General features: G+C 33.6%; 1 protein-coding gene across 3 annotated transcripts; it reads left to right on the forward strand.

Annotated features, from left to right (window-relative positions):
- The first annotated feature begins 290 nt into the window (after nucleotides 1-290).
- On the forward strand, nucleotides 291-7,321 carry LOC145971093 (venom allergen 3). Of its 3 annotated transcripts, XR_014438756.1 has the most exons (7): nucleotides 294-1,144; nucleotides 1,748-1,918; nucleotides 2,008-2,092; nucleotides 2,593-2,728; nucleotides 4,880-5,148; nucleotides 5,211-6,625; nucleotides 6,796-6,872. XR_014438756.1 is itself a non-coding variant. In XM_083098402.1 (6 exons), exons 1-6 carry the CDS (start codon nucleotides 962-964, stop codon nucleotides 6,972-6,974), a joined length of 936 nt encoding a protein of 311 aa, XP_082954528.1. In that variant the 5' UTR covers nucleotides 291-961; the 3' UTR covers nucleotides 6,975-7,321. The 3 variants fall into 3 exon arrangements, 2 of the variants coding, with proteins under 2 accessions (XP_082954528.1, XP_082954527.1); XM_083098402.1 differs by lacking the exon at nucleotides 5,211-6,625 and having other exon boundaries at nucleotides 291-1,057; nucleotides 6,796-7,321; XM_083098401.1 differs by lacking the exon at nucleotides 5,211-6,625 and having other exon boundaries at nucleotides 326-1,144; nucleotides 6,796-7,321.
- Nucleotides 7,322-13,162: the final 5,841 nt, after the last annotated feature.

Consider the following 13,162-nt stretch of genomic DNA (forward strand, 5'->3'; position numbering starts at 1 on the left):
GAACAAACAAATTTCGACCCGCTATGCCAGAATTACTATCGAAAGCTTTATGAATCGCACTTAGGGGGGGAATAAACACTACAAAATTGTTCCACCCAGAATTGTACCTTATATAGTTAGAGAGAGGGGAATCGTTTATTATATTTTATATATTTTTTTTATATATTTTTTTTTTAAATTTTTGCTTTTCACTATTACTTTCAGTTTGATACAGATTTTACATCCAGTTTATATATACGCTTTATTTCTCTCAATTGTTCAATATTAATTTCTATGAATTGTATATATGTATTATATTATACGTACAATATTACATATACATATATTATTGAATATTTTATTAATATTAATTAAAATACACACACATGATTATCAGATGGCGAAGATTTCAAAAATACCATTCGAGCTTAAATCGATCAGATACGCGAATTAAACGACACGAAATACAACCACCGCAATATTTCGCAATGCGGAAAGAAGGAGAAGAGAGGATAAATAAATTCGGATATAAAGCAATGTGCCACGCAAGCAAATAAAAATATCGACCTGTGCCGAGTGCCGGGCATTCCGCCCACGAAACAATTTATCAGGGGGCAGCGATTTCGTTTTCTTTACACGCAGCCGCGAATTCTCGGTCCCGTAATAAATGCGGAATTGAAATAGTTTGCGCGATGCGTTGCTTAGGTATATACGTCTCGTTTCCGGTTCGCGCATCGATCAAGCGCAAAATCGGCCGACTCGATTCGCGTGGAGGCGATATGAATTTCCGTTCCGTTGCGCGATAAATTTCCCTACCAATTCAGGCATCTCTGAACTGTCGAAGTCGCTAAATTGATTCGCGCGGTTTGAAGTTGGGCAACTGGCGCGAGAAAAAAAAAGAAGAAGGACTCGCGATTAAGCCTGGCGCGCAGCTGAAGCGCAATTGCAGCTGACGCGCGCGGCCAATTTCGCGGCGGCGGCGATGGCGTTGACGATGATGAAGTTCGATCCGGGGATGACAGTTCGCACCCTCTGTCTGTTATTCTTCCTCGCGCGTTACGGCGATGGCGACGACGAGGTGAAAGGAAAGATATTATCGACGCGCGACCGCGAGGACAAAAATTATTGCCGTGTTTGTCCCAATCACACCATGTGCATGTTCCCTGTAAATATTTATAGAAACTGCTTGGGTAATATTGCATACATGTAAACTACATTCGATCGATTAAAATAGCAAGTTAATATTCAATATCCAATATTGAATATTCTATTCATAAATCAATATTCAAAGTCGTGACAAAACATGCCGATATTATATTCGACATCCAGATATTTAACTCTAATCGTTTTATTAAAATAATACATCCTGTAAGATATCATAATCACATACATCCTTTAAAATATTATAATCGAAAAATCGAGGTAGAAGATGACAAGAGCCAAGCGGAGTAGATAAAACTCTATTTTATTGTAATTATAAAATTAATATAACTAAGATCATGTGAAACATTTAAGTAAAATTCGATCCTTTTTTTTTGGATTCTCAGTGCAATTAAAAAGTAAATTTAAACATCGATTACATAAATAAATTCGCAGTCATAGGGGTAAAAAATAATAAATAACAAAAAAGAAATAATAAGAAAAAGAAGTAAAGTCATTGATACAAATTCAAACTGAGATTTCTCACATCATCAGACGAAATTGAAATTAAACTCTCTCTCGTAACGAAAGAATTATCATTTTACAATCGCTACTCATTTCTGCGCAGTCCGATTGCAAGAGTGAGGATTGCATCGATATGGAGTATAGCGATCTCGACGGGGAGGATATCGAAACCGTGCTCGACAGTCATAATTTTTATCGGGTCGCTATAGCGAGCGGGAAGGAGAGCCGCGGAAACCCTGGGCCGCAGCCTGCCGCGAGGACCATGATGGAATTGGTAGAAAAATCGACGGAACACGCGCAATATTTAATCATTTATCCCGGGGATGGCGGAGACGGCATCTGAAGCGTCATTTGTTTCGACAGATGTGGGACGACGAGCTCGCCGTTATAGCGCGTAGATGGGCGTTGCAGTGCAAGCTCTTCGAGAGGGATCAGTGCCGAGACATTGGCAAGTAACTCCAACGGATATATCTCATTTTTCATCGCTCCCTCCCTCTCACTCTCTCGTCGCGCCGTTATTTTTCAATATCCAATAACCCGTGCAGACGCGAAATTGTTCTATCGATGCGGCCATTGAAACATGCGCATGTATGCGTTGCATTATGTACATAAAACTGAGAATCCTCTAATTTTCTAATGGAGCGGATTTTGACCAGAGTTTATTCGGAGCTCGCAGATTTTGACGCTTTTGGTGCAAAAATGACTCTATTTTTCGTAATAAGAAATATTAAGGACACGATATTTTCTTGAATCTAAAATGTCGAAACTTTTTTTGAAATCAAATTACAGCAATTTTGATATTTGTAAAATTATGGAAAAAAAGCCAAGAGTTTTATTAGACAGAGAAAACGATGAGCGAACCTTGTTATAACCGTTCTTAGAATGATTACTCTACCGATGTCGCGGAGTGCATACGGATGTCTTATTGAAACGAGTCGCTCGTTGCAGAACGATTTGGAGTATGGCAGAATGTGAACGTACTCAACATGGACAGCGTGGGATATGGTACGAGTAGAGAAAGAATTCACTTTCATATTATGTCGTGGTACGACGAGGTGGAGGACTTCGACAACGCGGAAATCGGGTAAAACTCGAAAGTGTGCGCACAGTGTACATACAGGATATACAGGATGTCCCGTACCTAGCCATCTTTCACCTAGATGGATCTTTTGACCAATTTCTCTTTGGCGAAAACGTCGAGAGAAGATCATTTATCATTTGTCGTAAGTTCTCGATTCTTAACTATAAATATCTTCTTGACCAATTCTTGAATTAAGAATCTATGATAAAATAAGTTTTTACTTAAAATTAAAGAGGAAGAGTTTCATTATCTCTTTGCACTTTTAATTCCTGAAGCAAAAGCGCGCAAAGTCCTTTTTTCATATTACTTAACTGTACTGCTTCTTTTGACGGTCTAAGAAAAAATTTAACTCCAAATCGGTCGAAGGTCACATTATAAGAAAGCGAAAGATGGCTGGCTAGGTATGGAACACCTTATATATGCAAATCGCGCGGCAGAATCGGCATATACGCGCAGTTTCCTTCAGGCCCGCGTATGTAGGTCGATGGTAACGCGTGCACGAATCGCGATGCCGTCGAAAGGAAGGTACAATAGCCCAAGCCGAGTTGATCGGAACGACTCCTTTGTGCCGAGAGACTCTAGCACTCCTTTGTGAATGGCCGATGTTCGATTCGGTGTGTAGACACAGCTAACTCGGTCCGCCAAATTTCGGGGGAAGGTTTGCGGCTCTATTCTTCGCTTCCCTTCGCCTCCCTCTCGCCTTTTCGCGATCCTCTATTTCATCCCACGTATCCACCCTCGTTTCTGCTATTGCCCGCGATCGCGGTAGTCTCATGAGACTCAGTGCTGGTTTTAGATGTATCTGTGCCCCGAGCGATACTCTTTCCCTCCCTCCTCTCTCCCAGAGCTAAAATTAAAATTTGAAAACAAGAGTATAATAAATCAAAAAATAAATAATGAAAGAAAATTTTTAATATATATATACATATACATCTTTATTTTCCTTCAACATATACAAATCTTAAATGTAGAGGGATTTATAAAATTTTTACTTATAATAATGGAATACATATAAATTTCGTTAAATAAATACATTGGACTTAGCTATCCTATAATATTAAGGATATTTCTTTTCACTTCCTTTTACACTTTCTTTTTTACATTTAGAAGAAAAAATATCAATAGATTATACATAAATGTAATAAAGTCTAAATTTAATATTTTTATAATTTTCTATAAAAATATCTAAGTTATTTCCATATTTTGATATATGCTATTGGCTTCTTTTGATACCTCGAGCGACAGCTCGTCTTTATCTTTCTAAAGCCACTAGGGAGAAGGTTAGAGGAAAGGAGAGAAATGAAACGACTTGACCGTCAGAGAAAATGACCGAAGATCGATTCTATGGAACAGGGAGTGGAAATAGAGGAACAGCGGGTGGTGTTCTTCTTCTGTCGCTGGGAACAATCAAAATCGCGTATTCTCTCGGTAAATTGGAAATCGAGAGTGCTATTGTATCGACTCAAATTACTCGTCGATAGTCCGGTATACATGGATCTCCCAGCAGCTATGAGTTGCTGCTGTCTTTTTTTTATTCCGATCTGATAGGAAAAAAAGTTTCAATTTCCTATAGGATACATAAAAATATGATACAATATCAGCTTCGAGCTTTAACCCTGTAAAGTCATTTGAAAGAACTGTACAAGAAGAGACATATTACGTTATCTCTCTCTCTCTTTTTTATGTATATCTATAATATATAACGTCATGATTTATTTAAATTTATTTAATTTATTTGAATAAATCTGTAAAGATAAAAAAATTGTATATATATAAATAGATAAATAGATAGATAGATAGGAAAATCCAGAAAACATTAATTATTTCAAAATGAGGAGAAAAAAGGAAAGATGTATAATTTAGATACAAAACTTTTATAATACTCTCCGTAAGCACACAAAGTCTCTTGGAATTATTATACATATTCGACAAAAATAAGAACTATTTCTTTCGCAAAATTTGATTAATAATTTTCATTTACAACTTTCAAGATAAATCTATAAGACACACTTTATTTTTCGAAAGTTGCGTGAATATTTCAAATTATGAAAAGCTTTCCCCATCCTAATTTGAATTCAAGTTGCATCAATGGAGGGAGATCTAAAGGCTGCCGACTATCCGCCTTCATTTAGTCCAGATAATCGTACCTTTCAGACTAGTGAACTACTCTAGCGCGTGGCAACTCTCCTCTTATATTCCCCTCGCATCGGCGACGTTCATTTACGTTGGTTGCGGCCGCGCGATTTACACGCTCGACTTGAACAAGACCGCGGCAACCGGCGGGTTTGGGAATCGGGTCGAGGTACTCGTGTGTAATTACGGACCTGTCGATCGCACCGCGCCCCAGCAGCTCTACAAGCTCGGCCGACCTGGTCTATGCCCATCCGGGACCTTCCCCAGCGACCGTTACCAATTCCTTTGTAGTAAGTATAAACTCTCAGAAGAACTTGCATATTCTGATTCTATTTTTTAATAAAATTTTAAGATTAATTTAGAAGAGAAGAGGAAATAATTATATAAGAATTAAGAGAGAGAGATTTAAAATGGAAGATAAATAATACGTATACATATAATTATATATGCATATTATTTAGGTCCCTTAAACTTATTTACTTTAAATCAAATTACATGCACAATAATATATAAGATAAATAGCTATAGATTCTACTGTTAAATTTATAGCATTGCAAATATATTCAAGCGCATCAAGCTGGTTAGATACTTGTAAGATATCTTGCAAAGTTTATAATAATGTTAACACAAACTAATGATCTCTCATTTGTTACTCTGTGGACAAGCAACCATATGTGGTTTGCTTGCAAATCTCGAGTAACAACGTGAGGGGCATTCACCGCCGTCACGTTGTCCGTCCATGTACGTTCGTTACTACTTACTTAGCAACCGAACACTTAGCGAGCCGGTTCTTCGTCGATTCGTCGCTTCATCGATCGTTACGGGACACGCGACCACTCGGTTAATCCTTAAGCACGAAAGCTCGTTTATCTTTATCGGTGTTCCCGAGTCTCAGATGCCGGGGGCACTTTTGTGTAAAAAGATTACCTTTGTCGGTAAAAGTGGAAAATCTTTTTCTCGCCGTTAATGTCTGCTGACCTATCTCCCGATCCGTATTTTTGTAATCATATTTTTATATACATACTTATTTTTTTTTTACTTTATTGGACAAGCTCATGACTATGTAGTTTTGAAAAATAGTTTATTAAAAGAAACGAAAACAAAGTATCTAATAAATGTGTTCTATTTCTATTAGACTTTTTTATGAGAAATATTTTCTACAGTATTTTGCTGTATTTTTTATATCAATATCAAAATTTTAAGTATCATTCTGTGTTAATTAAATTATCTCTTTATTTTGAATTTTTTGCATATACAAAATTATGTATATCTGTAGTTTACGCGCGATCAAGATGAAGGAAACAAAGTTGTTATTCTTCATTATTGTATATCTCTTTTCTCGCGTTGATAACATTAGTCAACCACTCGAAACCAGGTTAAGATGCGTCAATGTGAATCAATATTTTCATGTTCACTCTCGGCAGACAACCTCAAAATGATGACAATATTAAAATTAATGCTGAGTAATCTTGCTTTATTAGAATATAAAAAGAATGATAGCTACTTTTTTGAACGATCAACATCGTTCTCATCATATGGTATAGCGATTATTCATGCTTTTGTGAACATCGAAGATCTGACACAAGAATGATAAATGGATTAATATTATGAGCAGGGACATATCGATCGTTTCATAATAATTTCGACATTTTTATTCTTCGCACGTAGCATATTCTTCCGAAAAATGATCTCGTAAATAAATATATGTATACGTGTATCTTGGGAGATATGAACGTTCTCTTCTGAAATGAAAGGTTGGACGGCAAGGTACAAAAAAATTATTATTTATATAGAGACGCAGATGGTTTTATATCATTTACGATTAGAACGATAAAGAGACAGATAAATTAAAAGTAAAAGATACGAATGAACATTGAAATATTATTCTGATATTAATTCTAAGATCTTTTCTACTTTATATTTATTATTTCATTTAGAAATAGTAAATCATCAAGATCAAGATACGTCATTTCTGAGAAAATCAAGTCGAAGATTTCAAGTGAGAAACAGGCAGCAGATAAGCAATCATACCACCTCTATCGTTCGTGCTGTTTCTCTGAATCAGCTATTATTACTGTTATATTTAACGACGCAATTGCCATTATATTGCAGATAAGCGTGACTAAATCATTTTAAGATAATCAAAATATTGAACTATTATGTGTGTGTATGTATTTACAGCTTACGCATAATGATATCAGATGTTAGATGTATCTAAATTACAATGCACACAGTATACATTTGAATACGCAATAATGTCAGCGTAATCCGAGTAAATATAACATTACTGCTATAACCACGAGTAAATTGTTAAAATTGTCAGTAACAATTGTAGCCACTGATTTAACAGTTATCAGTTTATAAATTATGGAAATGCGGTAGACACACACACATATGTGCAAATATATCGCATTATGAAATTGACTACGGGGATTTTGTCGACTAATATAATAATAAATGAAATATGATTATTCAACTTTTATTCATTTCAAATCTAAATTTGAAGACTAAAGTTTATTTTTGTTTGAAATAAATTGGATTTTATAATAAAATACATTAATTATTATTATGTTCCTAATTCTCACGTCCCGAGAACGAAGTTGCGTGATTTTAATAAAGCAAACTTTAGTAATTTTAATATTTTAGTAAGCTGAAACTTTTGTGAATATTATATATTCCATTGTTTTTAATCCTCAGCGTTGCTTTTATTTAATATTTTGATTTCTCAAATAAATGAATCAAAAATCGGATGAATTATTTTAACTTATTAAACTGCTAAAAAATTTAAATTGCAAATTTGATTTTAAATAATTTCTTTTCTGAAAAGAGATGGAAAAATACATTAAAAAGGATTACATGAAAAAATCTCAAATGAACAAGGAAAGATATAAAATATGCTGTGAACAACAGTTCAAAGTGGAATGAGTTTGCAGCAAGAACTTGTAATATTCTTTATACGTACATTTATTAACGAATACAATCTATTAATTAAGATAGGCAAATGATTTTTTTTCCTTGAATAAGAAGGGAAATTGAAAGACAGAACTGTGAAATTTTAATAAATTTTGTAGCTTTGGATTACTTCTAAAAATTATCAGATACGCCGTTTACGTAAGAATAAGAAAATAAAATCAAGCATGAATTCAAGACATATAAAATAGCTAGGAAAAAATGTGTCGCAAGTTATTTATTACTCTCCCTTTCTTTTTTTCTTTTAAGAAACAAGTTTTATCTCACGAACAAAATCGAAATATAGAACAAGTCGATTATTTTAAACTCTTGAAAGGTATTCCCGAATCGGAATAAATTTATTTCTACCTTTATACATACACACACACACTCTCTCTCTCTCTCTCAGAGGCATTTTGCGAAACTCCTCAATAATATTGTTAGTAAAATATTAACAGTAAAATTATTTCCGAGAAGAAACTTTTACACGTTATTTTTTTACAGACATGTACCAAAAGAAGAAAAAGTGTCATAGTATTCTTGCGTACATAAATACCATTAATCAATTTATCCTTTTTTGTCTTAATAAGAGATAAATGAATTTTATAAGAGATTCAAAGAGCTCTTTAAAAGTGGAGCAAAAGTTAAATAACAAAAATCAATGAGAAAACGTTTGCACAATGGTTAGAAATATTTCAATTTTGAATTTCTAGGCATCTATTGATCTAGTTGTCTATTGATATTAGATTCTTGAGTGAGCCATAAAAATTTAAAGATCTCTCATTCTCTGCAACGATAAGTCGATTTACATTTTATATCCATTGTTCATATTCATTTATTGTGTTTCGTATTATGATAATGGTTTTGTTCACGAAAAAACAGAATTCAGTTTCGGTACGGTATCCCAAATACCGTAATTCGAAGCAATCATTTCGATTAAAAATGATTTTTGATCCTATGGAATTTATCCCTTTAACACAAACATTTTTTAATAAATTTTTATCATAAATTCCTGCTGTGACAGAAATCTGTTTTGCAAGTCGTTTCACGAGCTATGTATTTTCGGTTTTCGCGAAGATGGAAAAAATGTCTGATAGAAACAGATAAGTGTAAAGCATTACTCTTGATTTCTCTCAAAACCATCTTTGAAATAAGGTGGAAAAATATCAAGGAACCAGTGCGACGAGATAAAGAAGCTAGTGCAGAGAATAGGGGAAAGGAATTCCAACGTCAGCCGAAGTGAAAGGAAGAGGACTATTACTGTTGATGGCGATGATCAGAGTAATACAAGTAAATGTGACATAGACGAGCAAAAAGATGAAAGCGAAGGATAAAAAAGCAAAAATTGCATGGAGAAAGAAAAGATTTACGCCAGTTCTGCTTTTTGAAATATTTGGATATTAGATTTATCAGAAAAGGCGATTCTCAATGTCAGCGAAACGACGAATGACCTCATCTTTATAGGAGCTAAGAGTGAGAAATATATAAATATGATAAGCGCGATTACATAAATCTATTTGATTTATATTTGAATGTGTAAATCAATAATATAGGCGATGAAACATATCAGGAAAAGACAGCATAGTGCTACAGTATAATATGGTAGAAAAAAAGACATCTCTCTCAGATAAATCATTTTATTTTAAAAGAGATGAATGTATAAAAAGATCTGATCGATCGTAGCTTTGGAAACGTTGGACATAAAACGACATTTTACTATGTAAATAGTCACACCTACGTTATTTTAACGTTTGCCCAGACCCTTATAACTCTTTTTCATATATCATGACAGCATCTGCCTGAAATTACTGATTAGCTTTTTCAAATTCTTGCGTATGTTACATAAAATATACGTCTACGTATAATATTACAGATGTTACGTATAAAAGAATTTTGTAGTTAATAAAAAGTATAATAAAAATTATTATTATGGAAACTTTTTACATATTTAATTAAATATAAAAATGATTAAAAAATTATATTTATAAAAAATAATTGTAATATATCTTTTAATATTTAATATTATTATTAATATTATTAAATTTATATTATTAAATAATTTGACATTTAATATATTATTATAATAAAATTAAATGTTAAATTATTATATAATTCTGATATAATTAAAATAATAAAACAGCTGAAATATAAATAGCACGCGCGCGTAGCACATGTGTTATACGCTATTAATAAAAAAGGATCATGACACATTTTTTCCACCTGCTTTCCTAGTTTGATCCATATCACAACAATATATTTCATTTCAAAAAGAACTTTTTCAATCCCTAACGCTATTGCTGACGTCGTGAATGCCACCTACGCTCTTTTCGTGCTTATCCCTCGTTCCTTGATTCTTTATAATGTCAGTATCTAAAAACATCTGCGTATAAAAAAATATGCTTCTCTAATAACTCATTTTCTTTTTATATATACTTATTGTTAGCGGAATTATAATTAAACTTTTTTATAAATTAAGTTTTTTAGCTGTATTCTTTTTTTATTCTTTACTTATTCATTTGTATTTTGATCAATTGCAAAACTTACTAATTGATACAATCATGAAATAGGACTTTGCGAGAAAAAATTTCAAGTTAAGATTTAAACATTCGGCGAATAATGTTTTATAAATATAAATTTATCATATGTGGATTTTATAAAATGTAATAATTTAATCTCTCTCTTCTATATCCATCGAATAATATTTCATTCATCTGATCAGCTGATCGGACTCTTCTTATAAAATCGTCGCGTTCTCACTTGAAGAGTACATGGCCGCGATCTTTTCGAATCACCGATAATCCGCGTTCAATTTCAGCAGGTGAACGTGCACGGAGGTTCGGATAGTCATACCAAGATTCGTAGGGCAGAATGTGAGAAAGCCCGAGTGTTTCCGCAGGAATTCCAATTTCTTCCTGATTTCTTGGACCGCTTTAACGAGTCTCTCGTACCGCCACGAGGTTACCGCTTCGTTCCATTGATATCAGACGCATGTGATCCTCCCTATATTGCTCCACAGACAAGAAGTTTTTCCCTCGTTAAAAAAAATATCCCTCTGCCTGGAGTGAAAAGAAAGAACAGCGTGATACAAAAGAACGCAGTGGTTTTTATATACCTTGAACTTTCGAACGAAAAGCTGTTCTTCTTTAATCGCGAAAGGTTTCCTACTACGTCGTGTCGTCTTTAGCGTTGTTGAAGATATTTTTATGTTGCTACTGCTTTTATGTTGCTACTGTTGCTATTATTGTATTCGATATAAATATTGTAATAAATCGTGTACATTACGGAAGAGGTAATCGATAGATCATAAGAAGATATAACATTTAACCTTTAACTAAGAGCCTTATTTTGAGTTTAGACGTATTATATCGCAATGTATTCTAAAAGTTAGAAACTTTTTCTCCGATTTCTACAATTTAATTTATTATTTCTTCGTATAATTACATTAAATGCTCGAAATGTGGAGTAAGTCACTTTATCTCAAAGTATCACGCAAATGTATCTTAAGATTAAACTTGCTCTAATCTCGCTTATATTTTATAAATATCTCTCTTAGAGATTTCTCAATTTGCATTTCGTTGTCTTGTTAATAGATTGTGAATGTCGTTGAATTCAGTTAAGAACATAAAACTGAATATCAAAATTAAATATCAAGATTAAATAAGCACATTAAATTCGTTAATTACCAAAATAGCAGTAAAAGATGTGATGTCATTAAATTATATAAAGTTAATACAGTATAATAAAAATAATATTATTTTTATTTCTTTTTAAGTAGAAATGCATGAAATGACAAATAGTTTAATACGCTTATTAATTAGACTTTAATAAGTTACACACAAAATATGTATGTAATATATTAAAGTCTAATTAATAAGCGTAAGGCGAGAAGCTCGGATGCACTTTAATCTATTAGTGTATTCAAAGGATAGTCTGCATTGATTCAGTCAGTGAAACGAATCTCTCTATTAAAAGGAAAAAATAAATCCGACTATGATTCTCCGATTATTCGTGAATAACAAGCAAGTAGCGCCGGTAATCGTTGCATGCAGCAAATGGAAAAAGAAACAAGAGATATGCAATCAGTAGAAGAAACAAAGCACGCAATTAAATCTGTCCTATGGCGAAATCGTATATTCCTGTATATTGTACATTTAATTAATATTAGCGACAATGTCAAATGCGGAGAAGGTGAGGAGAAAGGAGCGGAAGGGGAAACCCGACAGAGTTATGATGCTGTTAATTAAGTATAACGGCAAATGCGACATGCGTAAACGTGGAAAAGGGCGCTCGGGGATCCTTTGTTTGGCAAACGGTAAAGAGCGAACACTTCTTTTTAATTGACACGATAATTCGTTTTATCTCTTTTGCTTAAAGAGCTTTTAAAACATATAACTGGAATTATTTTATGACGTCTATATTTTAAATCTATCTGTTTTAATTAATCATAGAAATGAAAAAAAACGATTGAGGAAAATTTCGGGAGAAAACAAAAAATACTATCGCGTTCTAATTTCTCGCGGTGACAAATCAATGATTCGAAATGCTGTATGCATTTCACAAACGAGATTTCGAGATTACTTATAAAAAAGAAAACTATTTAGCGGAACATTCGGTTTTATCTTTCCCCGAAAATTCTCTACAAGCACCACACGCCACACCCGTCTAAGCGTAATACTAAGCCCCGTAATACTCTCTAACCCTTTTAACTCCCTAATCCTAGGGGCGAAGGGATCTTCGAGAGCCCATCGTGACGAAAATCATTAATGCAAATTCATTTAATCAGCTACTCACCGCCCTTGTTGTACTCTATTTAACGTATGTATAAGACATTACATCGTAGAAGTTTCTTTACGCAGACGTATCTTGAAGGATATATAACTTAAATGTATAATATGAACGCGAAAAATTCTAATTAGAAAGCTGCTTAAAAATGCATGTCGTAGTTTGCGGAAGAAATAGAAATGTTTTCTGTCATATAATAACCGTTGTTTTTTTTTCTTGCTTATTTTCATATACAACTTGGATTAATCTTGCTAAAGTTTTGATTTAATCTTCGTTTTAACATAAGCCTTCGTACGATTTGGAGCATTCAGCTTACCGGGATTAATGTTTTCGAGCCGGCTGAAGGAACTTAAGACATTGTAATTGAATGTTTTAACGAAAGCAAGTCGGATCAAAGTTTGACCCCGTATAATGTTGGTCGTCGAAGTTGGCTCTTAGCTTTGCATTTAACATAAATTGAGTACACTCGAGGCGCCATTCGATTCCGACCGTAAAGATACAAGGCGTAAGATCATTTTTGTTTACGCGTTTTAATCCAGAGTTGAATTGCGCACACGTCGACATTAATTTCGA

Source organism: Camponotus vicinus, unplaced genomic scaffold (genome assembly GCF_025532165.1).
Source record: "Camponotus vicinus isolate PSW18456_S1 unplaced genomic scaffold, iyCamVici1.0 SCAF_4, whole genome shotgun sequence".
NCBI lineage: Eukaryota > Metazoa > Arthropoda > Insecta > Hymenoptera > Formicidae > Camponotus > Camponotus vicinus.

What these genes read in the sequence shown, in the direction of transcription:
- LOC145971093 (XM_083098401.1), top strand. Translation starts at nt 962, where the DNA reads ATGGCGTTGACGATGATGAAGTTCGATCCGGGGATGACAGTTCGCACC. An exon ending in CGAGGACCATGATGGAATTG is followed by an intron (nt 1,919 to 2,007) that starts GTAGAAAAATCG and finishes TTGTTTCGACAG; the next exon opens with ATGTGGGACGACGAGCTCGC. An exon ending in GGATCAGTGCCGAGACATTG is followed by an intron (nt 2,093 to 2,592) that starts GCAAGTAACTCC and finishes CGCTCGTTGCAG; the next exon opens with AACGATTTGGAGTATGGCAG.